General features: G+C 46.5%; 1 protein-coding gene across 1 annotated transcript in view; it reads left to right on the top strand.

Moving 5' to 3' along the window:
• The first annotated feature begins 10,623 nt into the window (after positions 1-10,623).
• LOC145358981 (proto-oncogene Wnt-3) overlaps positions 10,624-20,362 on the top strand; it is a 97,118-nt gene continuing 87,379 nt past the window's right edge. Inside the window, exon 1 of the mRNA XM_080213340.1 lies at positions 10,624-10,821. Coding sequence (XP_080069466.1) covers positions 10,742-10,821 — 80 coding nt within the window. The 5' untranslated portion in view covers positions 10,624-10,741. The remainder of the gene's footprint in view (positions 10,822-20,362) is intronic.

Here is a 20,362-nt window from a genome sequence, read left to right on the forward strand (position 1 = left end):
CACACACATACAATCAAACACACTCACCAACACACTCACCAACACACACACACAATCAAACACACTCACACAATCAAACACACTCACCAACACACACACACAATCAAACACACTCACACAATCAAACACACTCACCAACACACACACACAATCAAACACACTCACACAATCAAACACACTCACCAACACACACACACACACAATCAAACACACTCACCAACACACACACAATCAAACACACTCACCAACACACACACACACAATCAAACACACTCACCAACACACACACACAATCAAACACACTCACCAACACAATCAAACACACTCACCAACACACACACAATCAAACACACCAACACACACACACACACACACACACAATCAAACACACTCACCAACACACACACACAATCAAATACACTCACCAACACACACACACAATCAAACACACTCACCAACACACACACACAATCAAATACACTCACCAACACACACACACAATCAAACACACTCACCAACACACACACACACACACACACACACGCACAATCAAACACACACACAAGGGGCAGCACGATATCACAGTGGTTAGCACTGCTACTTCACAGCTCCAGGGACCTGGGTTCGATTCCTGGCTTGGGTCACTGTCTATGTGGAGTTTGCACATTCTCCTTGTGTCTGCGTGGGTTTCCTCTGGGTGCTCCAGTTTCCTCCCATGGTCCAGAGATGTGCGGGTTAGGTTGATTGGCCATGGTAAAAATTGTTCTTTAGTGTCCTGAGATGCATAGGTTAGAGGGATTAGCAGGTAAATACGTAGGGATATGGGGGTAGGGCCTGGGTGGAATTGTGGTCAGTGCAGACTCGGTAGACCCAATGCCCTCTTTCTGCACTGTAGGGATTCGATTTGATTCTATTCTAACCTCCAGAATTTCCCTGGAGTCTCCAGGAATTAAACATTCATGGCTGCAACCCCCCGGAGAGAAAGATCATAAAGAGCATTAAAAAATAATGGATCTTGTTCATTTCCTTCGAACAGTTCTGTTTATTATATTTGCAGCTGAAGGAGGTCTAGTGCCACAAGTGAGTACCGTCCCTATCACTGAACCCATTTGAGTTCCACCCCTGGACTTGGTGGCCAAGGTAGTGGTGGGAATTAGACTGGATAGAGGCAGGAAGGATGTTCGCAATGATAAGGGTGTCCAGAACCAGGAGTCATAGACTAAGGATAAGGAGTAAATCTTTTAGGAGTGGGATGAGGAGAAACTTCTTCACCCAGAGAATGGTAAATCTGTGGAATCCACTCCCACAGAAAGCAGCCGGGGCCAAAATATTGTGTATTTTCAAGAGGAACTTAGGAATAGTTCTTGGGGGCGAAAGGGATGTGGGGGGAAGGCAGGGATGAGGCTATTGAGTTGGATGATCAGCCATGATCATAATGAATGGCAAAGCAGGCTCGAAGAGCAGAGTAGCCTACTCCCTGCTCCTATTTTCTATGTGGTGACAGGCCAGCATCTGTCTCAGGACGTTCTAGCTATGTGAACAGATATGAGGGTGTGAGTATGTGCTCTGGTTGCCCCATGTGCATGTAGGAGGAGATGATGGATGGGCAGTGCAGCTGGAAAAGGAGGGTGTTTGACTGGGTAAGGTGGCTGGAGCCATCTGAGTGTTGCCAACTCCACATGGTCTCCAGGGCAAGGATGGCAGTAACATCAGCAACAACAACTTGATTTTATACCTGGTATAATGTGGTCAGGACACTTAAAGAGAGTGATCTAAAGCAAGGTTTGACACTGAAGCACGTAGGCTGATTGTAAGGGAGATGACCAAAAGCTCACTCTACAAGTCTGGTTTTGAGGAGTGTCTTCAAGCAGGAGAGATTGGTCAAGAGATTTTGGGAGGGATTTCCAGATCTCAGGGCCAAGGCAGCTGAATCATGGACACCGGTGATGGAATAACTAAAAATTGTGGATGTTCAAGAGGCGAGAATTAAGTGAATGCAGACACCTCAAAAGGTTGTGAGAGATTTTATAGGTATGAAGGGGGGAATTTGAAAACTAGCAGCAGAGTTTTAAAGTCCAAGCATTAATTCATAGATTCAAAGAACCCCCTACAGGACAGAAGGAGACCATTCAGCCCATCGAGTCTGCACTAACTCTCAGAGCATCTCATCCGGGCCCTCCTCCTGCCCTGTCCCCGTAACTCCACATATATCACTAATCCCCAAGGGACCCAGGTTCAATTCCAGTTTCGGGTCACTGTCTGTGTGGAGTTTGCATGTTCTCCCCCGTATCTGTGTAGGTTTCCTCCAGATGCTCCGGTTTCCTCCTACAGTCCAAAGATGTGCAGGTTGGATGCATTGGCCATGTTAAATTGCTCCTTAGTGTCCAAAGATTTGTAGATTAAGGGAATTAGCCATGATAAATGTGTGGGGTTACAGGGATAGGGCAGGGAGAGGGGCCTGGATGGTTGACCCTGGGTGGATTGTTCTTTCAGAGAGTCGGTACAGACTTGATGGACCAAATGGCCTCCTTCTGTATTGTAGGGATTCTATAATATGCGTTTGTGCTGGTTTGGCATTGGCTATTGAGTTGTGGGATTTGATGAAAAGGCAAGGCTTCTCCAAAAGCAATCTACTTTTTCACAGGCTGGTTTCTCAGAGGTCTGATGTCACAGCCAGGAAATCCAATTAATAATTTATTGACTTTACTCAGTGTCACCTCCACCCAGTGTCCCAGCCATCACCGACCTATATATGTTCAAATACCCATTACCTGTTTCCCCCAACAATGCAGTTGACAGCAACAAACATTAATAATGTAATCGATAAGACAGTGACATGATGGATGCATAAAATACTATACAAATGCAATTTTTCCTTCTTGCAGTATTGAGGGAGCACTGCACTGCTAGAGATGGAATCTTCTTAGATGCTAAAATGAGGCTCAGTCTGCCCTCCCGAGCAGGTACAAAAGATCCCATGGTATTATCTCACAGAAGATGGGAAGCTATCTCTGGTGTCCTGGTCAATATTTTTCCCTTATTCAACATGACAATAATGATTTTCTGGTCATGTTGTGCCTGGTGCAGGTCACACACTAATCTGGGAAAATTGCCTATGAGCCCAAAGACAGGGTTTGCACCCAGCTCAAATGGCTTGCAATCTTCCCGGTTACTTTCTGTGCATCATATCTTCTCCAGAAAGAGCACAAGATTAACCAGATTTCAATCTCATTAGTGAGTTTGGCACGCGGTTCTTCCCCCTCTCAGAATGTTCCCACTCCTCCAGCAGGAAGGCACATGGACGCAGATCACTATTGGTCCCTTGAGATGTGGTCCAGGCACCGTGGATTGCGATGGTGAGTGTAGGAGTTTGTCAGAGATTTCCCTTTATTAATTATAGCTCAGCAAATACAAAGAACTCTTGGAGACAGTGATTCTGGTTGAAGATGTCTTTTATTTGCCTGGTCCACGTGTGTGGGTGAATGATTTGGGGAAGTCCAAATTATTTTAAATTGCATTGTTATCAGTATCACAATTAAATATTTTTAAAAATCATTTGCCTGCCTACTTTGCTCATCCTAGGCACAGTGAGCCAATATTTTAGTATGAATCATTTACCATGGCCAATAACATTCTATTCATTGGCAGCATGAGAGTACATAGATCTGTAGAGTACGCCGTTTCCTAGCAACCTCAACACATAAGTTCATACAGTTCAAAAGTTTATTTTCCCACTATCTACTTTAACAACCCTTTATAAGGAAAATTGACTTATTCTATTCATTCTACTGAGAAGCTAATGTTTTCTAAAGCTGATAAGATCGTTCTGGGTAGCATTATTGCTTTCAATGAATGTGGTTCTTCGTGCTCAGCTGTATCCCATCATGCCCTAGACTGTCATTAGTCAATGTATGCTTTAATTCAGAGTATAATATGTTTTTCCAAAAAATACATGTTTAAATTCTCTACAGTGGTTGTATGTGTTTCTATGCAAACTGCATCTTTGTAATTCCAGGTACTGTGTACTTTTTCTATACTATATTCAGCCTAAATTTTTAGTTTATCTTAATCTACTAGTCTTTTTAGTCCCAGATTATCCTAAACCCGTCTAAAAGTCAGCGAGGAGGCGAGTACCAGGGTGCAAAAGGGCAAGCCAGTCACTGCCATGGTGCAGAGTGGGGTGGGGAGCAAGTGGTTGGGATCAGGAATGCACTGCCTGGAAGCATGGTGGAGGCAGGTTCAATTGAGGCATTCAAGAGGGCATGAGGTGATTATTTGAATAGAAACAAAGTGCAAGATATGGGAAATGCAGGGGAATGGGGAAAAGGCAGGGGAATGGGGAAAAGGCACAGGTATGGGGATAAGGCAGGGGAATGGGGAAAAGGCAGGGGAATGGGAAAAAGGCAGGGAAATGGGGAAAAGGCAGTGGTATGGGGAAAAGCAGGGGAATGGGGATAAGGCAGGGGAGTGGGGAAAAGGCAGGGGAATGGCACTAGATCATAATGCTCATTTGGAGAGCTGGTGCAAACAACGTGGGCCAAATGGTCCTCCTTCTGCGCCACATCAATCCTGTGATACACTGTCAGCCCAGTTATATCCAAACACAGGTCACAGCCAGCAAGGAGTGCCAGGCTTCTGTGATGGAACAAATGTTGCTGAGAAGGAAACCTGGAAGCGGTTTTTTGTCAGTTCAGAAGCAGTGTGTCCCTCCTGCTCTGTGCTCTCTCTAACTGTAGGTGCCGCTCACCAGGTGCAGACTGGTGCTCAGTCCACCAGCCTGGGTCACACTGCGGGCACATTTCATTCAAACAGCCGGGAGTTTCATTTCAAATAGGAATTGGACCGGGGAGCGGTGTTTGCAAAGCTCGCTGCCATTTCCTGTCACTCTGCTGTTCAGGTCATCAAACATCAAATGGTCACACTGTCAGCATTCCCAAGGTTAATAAGGGCATAGCATTATTAAGGGAAATGCACATCAGCCGTTTATTGATTATATTTCTTCATTTTTAATTGTTTTCTTTGATCCTCTTGACCCTTCCTGTATTTAATGTTTGTATCAGGTGCCAATGGAATATTCCAATTGGAACTTCTCCCTACCCCTGTGTTATGTGGAGATGTTGGCATTGGGCTGGGGTAGGCAGAGTAAGAACTCTTAAAATGTGCATAACCCTCTCTCCACTCACATTATCTGTACCTGTAAAGACCTGACTAAGACTCACATTCCAACCATTATCTTGTAAATTCAGTCTGTGCCGGTGTGTGCCCTGTTTGTGAACCCAACTCTCCACACACCTGATGAAGGAGCAGAGCTCCAAAAGCACGTGCTACCAAATAAACCTGTTGGACTTTAACCTGGTGTTGTGAAACTTCTTACTGTGCCTATCCCCATGTGATACTTCAGGAAGAAGAGGCGGTTCTGAGCACTACACATCACCAATTGATTAATTCTCAATGTACTGTTGATTTTGACTTGTTTGGAAAAGGTGGGAAGGGAAAAGTGGGAGATGGGGTGGCAATACTGATTGTCCGAAAAGGGGAGAGGGTGAGGTCCTTGTGGGGGCAAGATCAGAATCCATTTGGTTAGAATTAAACAGCAAACTGATTAAGATTATACGACTGGGAGTTAAATTTCCCAGTTAAACTTCTTCATGGTTTTTCTCCTTTATCATCTCTGCAACCACCACCAGCCCTACAATACACCTGAGCTATCCATTTCCTTGGACACTATTGTGCACACTCCTTTGAATGATACCTGGACTTCAGGGATTTAATTATGAGTCATGATGTGGATATGCCGACGTTGGACTGGGGTAAACACAGTAAAAAGTCTGACAACACCAGGTTTAAGTCCAACCAGGAACTCTCCATTCACCTGACAAAGAGGGAAACCTCGAAAGCTAGTGAGTTTACTATCAAATAAATCGGTTGGACTTAAACCTGGCGTTGTCAGACTTTTTACTTTAATTATGAGAACAGATTATATAAATTAGACCTGTTTTCTCTGGAATTTAGGAGGTAAATGGGGCGACCTGATTGAATTTTTTTTTGAGATACAAACAGGAAAATTCAGGACAGATAAGATAAACTATTTTCACTGGTTGGAGATTCTGGAACTTGGGGTCAGACTGTTCAGGAGAGATGTTAGGAAGCACTTCTATGCACAAAAGGTGATAAAGTGTTGGAACCCCCTTTCACAAATGGCAGTTGATTCTAGATCAATTACTATCTTTAAATATGAAATGTTTGTTAATGTTTGTGAAGCAAAGACAGTAAGGGATATGGGCCAAAGGCGGGTATATGGAGTTAGACGACAGATTAACCATGATCTCATTAAATGGTGGAACAGCCTCGATGAGTTGAATGGCCTACTCCTGTTCCTATGCTCCTTCCTGAATCCCTAGGGTGGCACAGTGGCACAGTGGTTAGCACTGCTGCCTCACCGCGCCAGGAACCCAGATTCAATTCTGGCCTTGGGTAACAATGTGGAATATGCACATTCTGCCTGTGTCTGCATGGGCTTCCTCTAGGTGCTCCGGTTTCTTCCCACAGTCCAATTCCCATGGGTTAGGTGAATTGGCCGTGGTAAATTGCCCCTTAGTGTCAGGGTGATTAGTAGGGTAAATACTTGGGGTTACGGGGATAGGACTTAGATGGGATTTTTGCTCGTATGGACTTGATGGGGTGAGTGGCCTCTTTCTTTGATTCAGCTTCCTTCTCCTTATTGAAGATTCTGCTTAAAATCCATAGTGTTGATGAAGCACTTAACACCCTTTATTGACTTGATCCATCTCCTTATTACACCTCTGTCGAGTGTTTTAGGATATTTCTGTGTATGTTAGAAGTGTTATTATAAATGAAGATGATTGTTGATGTTGAGATGCTGCAGTCAGTGAGAGATCCTTCTGTCTCTACAAATTTTGTTCATATTTTTAATTAAACTCAAATGTAAGTCAAACATAGTGGCCTGGAAATCTGGAGCAGTTTTGAGTTTATTTATTGGTCTCACAAGTACGCTTAGATTGACACTGCAATGGAGTTACTGTGAAAATCCGGTAGTCTCTGCACTCCGGCGCCAGTTTGGGTACACTGAGGAAGAATTTAGCATGTCCAGTGCACCTAACCAGCATATCCTTTAGATCATGCGAGTAAACTGGAGCACCCGGAGGAAACCCACGCAGACACGGGGAGAACATGCAGGCTCCACACAGTCACCCGAGACCAGAATTGAACCCGGGTCCTTGGCGCTGTGAGACAGCAGTGCCACTGTGCCAGCCCACTGCTGTAGCTGAGAAGCCAGTTGTCCCCACCCCTGCCCAACGCCGGCATCTCCACCCGGTAGATGTGACCGATCAAATACATTCCCAAAGCACCCACACTCCAACGCCAAGGTGACTGCTGCAGGTGAGCGCTATGTCCACCAGATGGTGCTGTTGTCAATGGGTTGCAAAATTAATCCCCAGGTTCGAGGGTTCGAGGCGCTCACAGGCAGGTCCAGTGAGATCCGCCACATAAAAAGACCCCCAAACCACCCCTGCTTCATCGCCCCCCGGTTAATACTTAGCTCTTGTGCTCGACCCTCGTCAATTGTGAAATGACCGCCACTTGTGGAAAATTAACTTAACAACAACCCATTTCAATGTAGCAAGTGAGAGACTATTTGACTGAATTCTCATCACTCGGGTCACATTGCCCAACAATTAATAGGGTAACTGTATCCACCACCCCCACCACCCACCCCCCTTCCCCCCGCCCCCCCCCCCCCCCCCCCCGCGTTTCTTTCATCCTTTAGTAACTCCGTCCTTGTTGTCCGCCAGACTTGTTTTGTTTGCCTGTGCGTGGAGACAGGGGGAGAAACAAAGACAACTTGAACACAGGTTATTTTATTTCGTTGTCGCCTCTGCACCACCGACAGCAAAATCGGAACGAGCGCGGTGCTCAGTGTAAAACAAACCCCTGACAGTGATCTGCTTAGGAAGTGGTGTTACAAACTGTTTGATTTCGCCCCCCCCCCCACCCATTTTTTTAATTGCTGTTTACAACAATAGCCCGTATAAAATACAACAGGATTCGGGTACCCGGGAAGGCAGCATCTGTACGAATGGACCTTTAAATGGGATGAAATGGCAGAAGCCCGGTTTCCACAAACGCAGCTCCCAATTAATTGGGGCGAAAGGTGGAGGGGGGTTGCTGTTTTATTAAAGATTATTCAAAAATTGGGAGCTTTTAAAGGAGTCTTGAGAAGGGAGGGGGGGGGGGGTGTGAGGCTGCGGTGCAATAACCCTAAACCCGTGGGACTCCTAATTGTTCTCGCTCACATTACTGAAAATGTAGGGTTTCACCCGGCAGTTTGTCTTTTAAATGATTCTAATGAGCACCTAAGCTCCCAGGATGCAGTGAAAATTACAGTAATGCATGCAATCGGTCCACATCAAAGGATTCTTGCGGAGTCTGGGGAGAGAGAAAAAAATAAACGAACTGCAGAAATTGCTCTTGTTTATTTTCTGGGGGAGATTTTTGTTTTGTTTGTCAGTGCAGGTTGGAGCGTGTGTTTCTTTTTAATGGCTCCTTATTTTTTTTAATTTTGTCTGGGTGTGTTCCCAGTAACAAGTTACCTCCCTCCGGTTCCAATTTTAGACCATCTTCTACTTATTGACTGGATGTTCACCCAGTCTTCACCTGGCCACTCGTTCATAAACACAGTACGAAGTCTCACAACAGCAGGTTTAAGTATACCGATACCGAAAGGACTACAGATGATACTTAGACCTGGTGTTGTGAGACTTCTTATTGTGTTTACCCCAGTCCAACGCCGGCATCTCCACATCACTCGTTCTAAAGGCAAGAGTTACGAAAGTAACAGCAGATTTGTCCTGGGGTGAGGCGGGCTGGGGGGTTAGTACATTCTGCTGATTGTTTTTTTTAAGTTTATTTATTAGCGTCACAAGTAGCTTTACATTAACACTGCAATGAAGTTACTGTGAAATTGTTGCAACACATGGAAGCGAGATGTCTATTGTATATTCTGTTTGTTTTTTGTTGTTTTGTGTGTGCGCCTTTGGAGAGAGGAGGGGAACTGGTTCTCGTTACAGTAAAAGGTTCATGTAACTGCAGTGAATGGAAGATGCGAGGTTCTAAGGTTCGAGTCTCCCCAGTGTCCAGGTCGCTCTGCCACGCGTGTTTCTTTTCCCACTTCCCTTTTTAAACGGACGCTCGAAAAGTTCCTGTAAGGGATCAGGAAAGGTGAGAGAGTGTCCTCAGAAGCCCTTCAGAGTTTCCATGTCACTGTTTTTGTCACTGTCCTCGCTCCCTCTCTCCCTCTCTCTCTCGGCTCCCTCCTCGCCGGAGGTAATCCACTTTTTTTTTCGCCCTACAGAGATGTGCACACACGGACAGGAATAACATTAGCCAGATCACTGCCATTCGTCACACAAAAACAAAAATATTTATAAGCTCCAGGTTACTTCGGGGATGGGGAAACAGCAGGTGCGCGTTATGTACAGTCACTGCTGAATAATTAATACCCCTTACAATAAATTCCAACACACTACAAACTCTGAGATGTAATAAGTCAATACGTTTCTATTTACACTGAGGAGCAAACGGAATATTCAGGCTCATCCTTGTTAATAATGCAAAACTCCGGGTTGTATAACCACGAATGTCTCTGACACTACCCCCCCCTTCCCCTCATATCCCTCCTATTCTCGTTTCCAAACGATTTGCGTGTGCACTCGCCCATGTATTTGCCCACAGTTCGTTCATATCAACCCCATTAAGAATTGTGTGTGTGTGTATTTTTTTTAGGCGAGGTAGACCCCACTCAGCAGAGAGTGGAGGCTGATAGAATTTGGACAGAACCTATCCAGAACACACCAGACCCCCGCCTTAGACGAGCTCTCCCACGCGTATTAAAAGGCGATTTACAAATCATCAGGCTTCTCCTCATACAAAACAAAATGGGTCAAATTTCCCCACAAAGCTAATATATATATACTTATTTTTTTTAAATCGGCGTGACTGTTTCGTTTATTGCGTTGTCACCGTGGACATTTGGTAATTAAAAAGTTAGACAAATGTGAAAAGATTTTCTGACAAAGTGGATACTTGAGAAATATTAAATATAGACGATGTCAGGCCGTCAAAAGGGCTACTGTCTCTTTAAAATGCCCCAAAGAGACACATATAATCCTGAATTTATTTGCTGTCCCTCTCGCTGTGCTCATATTCATCACACTGTTTTGTGTTGAAGAGAAGGTTAACACATGTCCCCCATTATCATTCTTACCTCCTCTTCTTTCTTTAGGAGACTGTGAAAAGGCCAGGCCTGGTTATAACTCTCCAAGTGTTACCATGGCGACCATCCCGGCAGGAGCTCAGTCTCCCATCCTTCCCATTCAAAGTGCCCTCTTCGGAACAATTTTATCATTACTGAGCCGAGAAACTAACAGGCATCAAAACAGTACCTTGTGCAATTAGCTGGATATTGGGGTGGTAAGCCATGATTGACAGCGCTGAACTATATAATCATCTGTGTCCTGAGGCAATGAGATCTGATTGGGTCCCGGCGTGCATTTGAACCCCTTTACTTTTTTTTATACTAGCATCTGTATAATGTGAGGAAGTTCCTGGCCGTATGCTGAAGCGTTGACCCCCGAGCCTGCTACCTTTCCAAGTTTATTTTTTAAGAAACATTTTCTCTCTCTCTCTCTTCCCTCCCTCGCCTCTTGGTCGACTTTCACTCATGGATTTGTACCTGTTTGGATTTGTCGTGTCGCTCCTATTGAATCCAGCCCACGGACTAGCTGGCTACCCTATCTGGTGGTAAGTGAGATTTTGCCTCTATTTGGAAAGCTGTGTGTTTGGTTCCGATTGCGAATCGCCAAAAAGATCTCGTTCCAGATCATTTGGAAAGACGCTCAGTGAGATATGTGTGTGTGTGTGTGTGTGTGTGTGTGTGTGGGTGGGTGTACACTTAGGGAAAAGCCTGAACACAGGAGTATCAGAGACACCGACTTAATTGCAATTCGGGAGCCGGGCACTGTCACAATCGGAAGGGAAAAGGGGCACCCGAGAAAACCATGCGTTTTTTTTTAATATAAGAATAATCACCCTGAACTGGCGTAGGCTAAACCTTAACCAGAGAGAGCGCCGCAAATGATAGCGAAAGGGAGAATGAATCTAGGAAAGACACGGGCTGAGGAAGGAGAGGTGGAATCGGAGAGAGAGAGTGGGAAGGAGAGGGTGACTAACAGAGGGGACTGGCGAGAGAGGGGGCTGCGTATACAGCGAGGCAGGTAATGTCCCCTTGACTCATCCGTCTCCCAGTCGCGGTAACGAGTAAAACATTCAACGAAATAGGCATCACTGGAAGGGTCGCGCACCTGAAGTGACTTTCAGAAGTTTTGAGGAGCGGTTCGGACCTGTTGGGAGTCTCGGAAGAGACTTTGGAACAAGTTCAGAACGCTGCCGAACTCAATATTTCAGCTTAAGGCGATGAGGTGTATCTATCTCACTCTCTGTCTCTGTTGGGTCGGAGAGGGATTTAAAGATTGCTGTTCTGCTGCTCTGTAAACCGTGCGAGTCCCTGCCCTTCAGCGAAAGGGAAAAACTTCACCCAGTCACCGCGGTGGCAAAAATAAATCTCCATCAAATAGAGCCTGTGGAGTGTTTTGAACCAGCACTTTGCAATGACAATGCGTCGCTTGAATTTTATTAAAACCTCTTCGCAACATACACCCTGATTCAAATTATCCCGGAACAGTTTGGAAATCTTTATCAATATACTCCAGCTCAAAAATATATATATAGTTAAAAACACATCAGTAACAGGTAAGGTTAATAATTTCAGGCGGTGCCACGCAGTGATTTAATGTATTTTGTTTAATTGTACACCTTATTCACTCCTGTTCGGCAGCGAATCCAAATCAAATCACAATTTCCTGCCCGGACTGTTGCAGTTTTCTGATGTGAAACGCTCCCATTCTGCCCCCCTCTCTCTGCCCCGTCTGATTTTCTTTTAAAAAACCTGGTGACACAAACAGCAAACGGGGCCGGGGAGGATGGATGGCCGCGGGGGGATCAGGTCCCCAGTTGTAGGGCGGTTTCGAGTGGGGGTTTCGCCACCACCCTCTGATCTCACAGCCAGGGAATCGGGGAGGAGTGTTATCTGACAGCACCCACCGTGTACTCACTGCCCGGTACCGTGTACTCACTGCCCGGTACCGTGTACTCACTCCCCGGTACTGTATACTCACTACCCAGTATCATGTACTCACTACCCAGTATCATGTACTCACTACCCGGTACCGTATACGCAATGCCTGGTACCGTGTACTCACAACTCGGTACCGTATACTCAATGCCTGGTACCGTGTACTCACTACCCAGTACCGTATACTCAATGCCTGGTACCGTGTACTCACTGCCCGATACCGTGTACTCACTACCCGGTTCCCTGTACTCACTACCCGGTACCGTGTACTCACTGCCCGGTACCGTGTACTCACTGCCCGGTACCGTATACTCAATGCCTGGTACCGTGTACTCTCTGCCCGGTACCGTGTACTCACTACCCGGTACCATATACTCACTACCCGGTACCGTATACTCAATGCCTGGTACCGCATACTCACTACCCGGTACCGTGTACTCTCTCCCCGTTCCCTGTACTCACTCCCCGGTACCGGGTACTCACTGCCCGGGTACCATGGAATCTCTACCCGGTACCGTCTACCCACTGCCCGGTTCCCTGTACTCACTGCCCGGTACCGTGGACTCTTCGCCCGGCATCATGTACTCACTGTCTGGTACAGTGTAGTCTCCGCTCGTACGTGGAATCACTACCTGGTACCGTGTACCCATTGCCCGGTACCGTATACTCTCTGCTCGGTACCGTGTACTCACTACCTGGTACCGTGTACCCATTGCCCGGTACCGTATACTCTCTGCTCGGTACCGTGTACTCATTACCTGGTACCGTGTACCCATTGCCCGGTACCGTATACTCTCTGCTCGGTACCGTGTACTCACTACCTGGTACTGTGTACCCATTGCCCGGTACCGTATACTCTCTGCTCGGTACCGTGTACTCACTACCTGGTACCGTGTACCCATTGCCCGGTACCGTATACTCTCTGCTCGGTACCGTGTACTCACTACCTGGTGCCGTGTACCCATTGCCCGGTACCGTATACTCTCTGCTCGGTACCGTGTACTCACTACCTGGTACTGTGTACCCATTGCCCGGTACCGTATACTCTCTGCTCGGTACCGTGTACTCACTACCTGGTACTGTGTACCCATTGCCCGGTACCGTGTACTCTCTGCTCGGTACCGTGTACTCACTACCTGGTACCGTGTACCCATTGCCCGGTACCGTATACTCTCTGCTCGGTACCGTGTACTCATTACCTGGTACCGTGTACCCATTGCCCGGTACCGTGTACTTTCTGGTATTGGTGTGAATTCACCCTGTCGCTTGGCGAAAGGTTCTGGAGGAGATTCGCTCGGACACTCGGCCCTTCTCACCCTTACTAGCCGATCCCGGAGCGTTCTGATCAAGTCCATTATCGGTTCATTTCTGCCTCATTTATTCGATCAGGTCACTTTTTATTTGCAATGGACAGTTTAAATATCCCCTCCCGTGTTAACAATATCAGCCCAACATCCCAGTGAGCTGTACCTTAACTCGCACATTTCAGAATAATTAACTTCCAGAATCAGTAGAGGGGTTCCCTCCCTCCCTCCCTGCCGGCTGCAGACCCGGCCCCTCTCTCCCTGGAGATCTCTATCCACGCTCTATGTTGTGTATGTGTCTATATAGAGGGATAGCAGAGGCTCAGACAGGGAAAATCCCGGGGAACTGAGTGACTACCAGAGGGAGAGAGAAAAACAGAGACACGCAGGCAGAAAGAAGGTGACTGAAAAAGGCAGAAATGGATGGGAGACAGACGGAACATTTATGCAGACACGCTGAAAATCTGAAATGAAAACAGAAACTGCAGCGTCTGCGGAGTTGGATCTGGAAAGTAAAAAGTCTCACAACACCCGGTTAAAGTTGGATCTGGCCAAAGGGAGTCCCGTTCCTTGCTCCTCTCCGTTCAACAGCCAGTGTGAGGGCGGGTAAGAGTGAATTATAAAATCCATGTGGTGATTTGGCTAAGAGCTGGGCAGATCTAGTCTGTGACTCGCTCAGCCCCGCACCTGAATTAACCGGGGCGGGGTGCTGATAGCTCAATGTCACCGGCAGGCGGGTTCTCTCGTTTCACTCCAACCTGTCCCTTTATTGGGCGAGAAAGATTCTTGCCGTCGTCTCTCCCGGGACATTTTCACCCGTCCTCCGCCTGACCTGACGCTCCAGTCTCTACAGACAGGTCATACAGTAAATAACAGTGGAAGGGAATTCTCCGATACAACAGTAAGATAGCCTAAGTTCTCTGGGGCGGGGTGGGGGGGGGAGGAGGTGTTGGGGGGAATCTCGCAGTCCAGCATTTTAACCCGCAGCTGACACCGGGCAATTTTGTGGCCTCCAATGACGAAAAACTCCACAGTTACAGTAAAACCTCTTTGCAACTGACTCATTTACTCGTGCAACCTGTTGTACCCTGTTGTACCCTGAGAGGTAAAGGGTGTAGAGAGGGGGATAAGAAGGCATTTTTAGCTGGCTATCTGCAATGCCCAACATTAATGGGTGACGGAGGTAGACTAAATTGAATCTTTCAAATCCGAATTACACATATATTTAAAAGTCCATGAGGCATAGGAACAGAATTAGGCCACTCGGCCCGTCGGGTTTATAGAGGGATAGGAGAGGCTTTATGAGGCTCAGACAGAGAAAATCCCGGAGAACTGGGTGACTATCAGAGGGAGATCATTCAATCATGGCTGATTTTTTCTCATCCCCATTCTCCTGCCTTTTTTTTCCCCCATTACCCCCGATCCTTTTGTGAACCAAGAACTTAACTATCTCTGTCTTAAAGACACTCAATGATCTGGCCTCCACAGCCTTCTGCGGCAACGAGTTCCCTAGATTCGCCACTCTCTGGCTGACAGGAGGAGATATACAGGGAAAATACTTGTTTGATTAATTCATAGCGTGACGCTTCGCTGGCCATTTTATAGCCCAAACCGAATTGGCTTTGAAATGTTGAGCCGCCTTCTTGAGCCGCTGCAGTGCCTCTGGTGTCCATACACACTGAGCTAATATAAAGGCAAAATACTCCTGGCAATCTGAAATAAAAACCGAAAGTGCTGGATAAACTCAGCAGGTCTGGCAGTATCTGTGGAGAGACGTAGACAAAATTAACATTGCGGGTCCTTTGGCTGGTGAATCGTACCAACTTGGAATGTTAACTGGGCTTCTCTCTCCTCAGGCGCTGCCAGACCTGCTGAGTCTTTCCAGCACTTTTCTGTTTTTCCATTAACCCTCCCGAGAGTGCCGTTAGAGGGTGAGTTCCAGTATTCGCAGGGATGAAAGAACAGCGATGTATTCCCGAGTCAGGAAAGTGTGCGATTTGGGGGAGGAAACTTGCAGGTTCCCTAGGTAGTTTATCCTTCTGGGTGCTGGAGGTCGCGGGATTAGCTGGTGCTGTCTACCGGGACCTTGTAGAAAGCGCAAGTGGGCCTGGTTGGCCAAACCCTTTCAAAGACCCAGCACAGATCTGACGGGCCGAATGGCCCCCTGTGCGTACTTTTGTGGTCCCATGAAGTAGAAGCACTTTTGTTAACTGTGTGTCCGGTCAACGAACGCTGTGAGTCAAACTTACTCAGGTCCCAATGAGAAGAATGTGGGTTCAGGGTAATGGTTACCGCACAATTTAATGTTTGCATTTCAAGTTATATTTTTGTAAGGCATCACTTCGCTCCACTGAAACCAATCTGCGCTTCTAGTTTAAGTATTTATTTTTGATAACACGAACTTCACTTAAGAAGAGGAAATTCGCAATCAGGCAGGGCGGTTGGAGGGGGGTGTTTGATTCGATAAGGAACCAGGAGTGAGATCCTGCCTCTGACCTCTCCCTCTCTCCCCTTGGACCAGGGAGGGAGGTGGCTGGTGCTGGGGGGCGGGGGGGTTACCTGCAGCAAGCCAGGTCATGAACTCTCACCTGACAGATTAACACAACACAATTAATCGGAGCGGGCGGAATCCGCCTTCCCCAGTCATGAGGGGCGATTCCTGATGGGGGAGGAAGGGGGGGGGGCAGAAATATTTCAACCTATTCAAACTTTTTCCGGGATTCTCCCGTCCTCTATCACTAACGTGCAGCTGGGGAACGAAGTATACATGGAACTAATCCAATGTCAAGATTATCCAGATCTATCCAAATTACAGGAATGATCCAGAATTTCACATATGCATGGGAATCGGGAGCAGAAGGAGGCAAACTCAATCCTTTGAGCCTGCATGACTGATCTCTCCCTGAGCTCAAATCCGCCTCCCCACCTGTTCCCCATATCCCTTTATCCCGTTTTAAAATGTATCTATCTCCTTCTTGAAACGATTTAATAGGAATTGTTATTCAAATGGGGTTGATAAGGACTAGGGGGCACAGCCTCAAGATAAGGGCGGGGGGGGGGCAGTTTAGAACGGAGTTGAGGAGGAACTTCTTCACTCAAAGGGTGGTGAATCTCTGGAATTCTCTGCCCGTTGAAGTGGTGGAAGCTGCCTCGCTAAATATATTTAAGACACGGGTAGATAGGTTTTTGACAGACAGGGGAATTAAGGGTTATGGGGAGAAAGCGGGAAAGTGGAACTGATCCACTTCAGATCAGCCATGATCTTATTGAATGGCGGGGCAGGCTCGAAGGGCTAGATGGCCTACTCCTGCTCCTATTTCTTATGTTCTTCTGTTCTTACATTGGGCAGGAGTTGGAGCTGGGATGACATACCAACGGTGTGAGCCACTCAGACTGTTGAGGGTTTCACATTCCAAATATTTGAACATCTGTGGTTCCTACTCCAGCCTTGTTTAGTCTCGCGTTGTTTACGCCTCTCCTCATCGACCGTCACACCATTACACACACACCCCCCCCCCCCCCCACCCGCCAGCAGTTCATCAGTACCTCCCTGATACAATCAAACGAAAAAAGGGGGGCGTTAGTTCCAAAGAATAAGGTCTCCTCGGCGCGACGCGACTGCATTCCTGCCAGCCCAGTCACACGGGGAGAGCTGCACCATCCAGTCCGCGGTGTGAGTCACACAAAGGATGGATGGAGGAAGCAGCCCGTCACCCAGTGTCCTGCACACGGACACTTGCTGGAGTATGCCTTCGCCGCAGTGGTGGTGGGCGCCAGTTCTAGCCCAGCTGGGCTCGGGAAAGAGGATATTTAACTGAGCCCACACCATTCGTACACTTTGGGCGGCCCGGTAGCACAGTGGTTAGCACTGCTGCTTCACAGCTCCAGGGACCTGGATTCAATTCCCGGCTCAGGTCACTGTCTGTCTGGAGTTTGCACGTTCTCCTCGTGTCTGCGTGGGTTTCCTCCGGGTGCCCCGGTTTCCTCCCACAGGCCAAAGCTGTGCGGGTTGGGTTGATTGGCCATGCTAAGAAATTGCCCTTGACAATGAGGGATTAGTGGGTAAAATATGTAGGGATATGGGGGAGGGCCTGGGTGGAATTGTGTTTGGATCAGACTCGATGGGCCGAAGGGCATCTTTCTGCACTGTAGGGTTCTATGATTCACTCCCCTAACCCCCTCAGACTTTGTCCCCGAAGCCATGTAGGGATTTTCAGCCCAGAGTCACATTTACTGTTGACTCCGGTGATTTTGTTTTTAACAACACATGTTACGCCGTTTGTTAATAATTCTCTTTCCAGCAGCAAAGGGGAAATTGACATGAGGTGTTGCAATTCATCACAGGGTTTTGATAGGAGTAAATAAAGGTGACCAGTTTCCACTGACAGGGTGTGTGTGGGGGGATGGGGTGGGGGAATCACTAAGGCAGGACACAAATTTAAGGCAATTGACAAAAGAACCGAAAGCGCGATTATTTTTAGCAACGAGTTATTGGGAATTTACCCTGAAAGAGGGCTGGAAACTTTTAAAAATGTGTCAAATATAACCTAGATAGTCCCAGGGAAGGTATTCTTGGGGACAGTATTCCTGGAGAAGGTATTCCTGCAGGAAGTATTCCTGGGAAGGTATTCCAGGATATAAGTGGGCATTCAGACACGTGAATCAGATTCTGAACATATTCGAATAGGTACATCTACACAAGGCGAAGATAAGAATGTGTGCTGATGTACATAGAGAGCTGGATAGGTCGAGAGCGATGCAATGAAGAGGCAGGAATACACAAAGTGGGTAGGCAGACCGATGGTATTAGATGCCTAAAGTGATAGTAAAAAATCGTTCATTAATATAACGCCCCACACGACCTCAGGATGTCCAGAAGTACTTTGTAGACAAGTATGGTCAACTGTCGGAATGCAGGAAAATGTGACAATTTTCACACAGCAAGATCCCACGAAGAGAATCGTGACAATAACCAGATAATCTGTCCGTGTGACATTGACTGAGGGATAAATATTGATCAGGATAACTCCCCTTCTCAAACGAGTGTCAGGGAGTCTTCTACATCCAGCGCAACGTTTTAAGGTCTTGTGCAAAAGACGGCACCTCCGGCAATGCAGCACACTCTCAGCACTACACTGACATCTGGGTGAGGGGATTCTCACACTCCAGTCTCTGGAGCGGGACTCGAACCCATGCTTTTGAGAGGCGAGAGTATCATTCAGTGGGCGACTGAGCCATCGATAAATTGAACATCGCTAAGTGCTGCGTGTGCAGGTATCCCTCTGCACATTAGCCATACGTGTGGTACACCTGAGTTTTGAACCTGAAACACAGTGTGTGTCTACATTAATTTCATTGTCATTTATTTTCGTTGAAATGTTTAACGTCTGGTAGAGAAACAAACGTTTTTGAAACCGATGAATGCATAAAGTGCAAGGTTTTATGTTATAACCGGGAAAATTTCCTTCCAGGGACTGTGTCTCCCCGCACGCCGCGTTTGGATTACAGCCAGGGTCATGGCACAGATTACACACACACACAGACACTCACATACACACTACCTCTGGCCAGGAGACCACGTCTTCCCGAAGAAAAACCTTTGTTCCTGTTTCAGGAATCTGCGATGTTAAGAACGGGAAAAAAAAACATGAACCAAAACAGATCGTAAACAGCACCTCAAACTTTGTTTTGAAAAGCTGTAAATATTTGTAACATTTGCCGTCCTATTGAATTAAGTGACAACTGAACTAAGCATGAATGGGGCTGTGGGGGTGTGGAGATTAAAACAGCCACAGGTCACTAAACATGGGGATAAGATCTGCATCTCATCCAGCTGAAGATGATAGAAACTGCTGTTTACTGTACAGTAAACATTACTCCTCCTATCTATTGATGTTCCCACTTTATATGATATCAGAGACATCCGTCCAGGCTAGCTACCAGACATTAACTTCAAGGCTGAGTTCTAGGAAATGGGCCAAACATTGTACACGTCATCACCCAGTAGCTGCTCTACATAAAGACAGATAACCCTCTCGGTGATGCAGTAAGTCATTGAAGACAATTTCCACCTCACAAAAGGTGGCACGGTGGGTAGCACTGATACTTCACAATGCCTGGGCCTGGATTTGATTTCTGGCATGGGTGACTGTGCAGAATCTGTATGTTCTCCCCATGTCTACGTGGGTGTGCTCTGGTTTTCTCCCACAGTCTGAAAATATGCTAGTTAGGTGCATTGCCATGCTAAATTCTCATTCAGTGTACCCAATCAGGCGCTGGAGTGTGGCGACTAGGGGATTTCACAGTAATTTCATTGCAGTGTTAATGTCAGCCTTCTTGTGACACTCAAGCTATAAATAAACTTTAAACATGCATTCACCACAATTCTACTACTTAAATGCTTAATGGTGCTTTAACTACCCTTTTTATGCCCTGTTAAAATGCACATAGTTTTTATTATTGTCTGTTCCATGGAGCAGGATTTGTACATATGGATGTCTAGTACATATGTGTCATCAAGTATGAGTCTGAGTGAGTGTATGTGCCAGCATACCTGCAAGTATATGTACACTTATCTGTATATGTCTGATGATGTATGTATATCTATTCATGTTTGGTTGTTTAGGCACATATGTATGTTTGGGTGTCTACATGTATTTGCTGCATATGTAAGTATTTGCTCTTTCATGCTTACTCATGGTGGTACAAGTCGATATCTGGGTATATCTATTGAATGTGTATATATGTGTCTGACTATGTATTTCAACGTATGTGAGCATACATATATATATATATGCATATATTTATATAACTTTTTATAGGCTTATACAAAACCCGCCACAAGGTA

Source organism: Carcharhinus amblyrhynchos, chromosome 27 (assembly GCF_965287045.1).
Source record: "Carcharhinus amblyrhynchos chromosome 27, sCarAmb.v2.hapA, whole genome shotgun sequence".
Classification (NCBI taxonomy): Eukaryota; Metazoa; Chordata; class Chondrichthyes; order Carcharhiniformes; family Carcharhinidae; genus Carcharhinus; species Carcharhinus amblyrhynchos.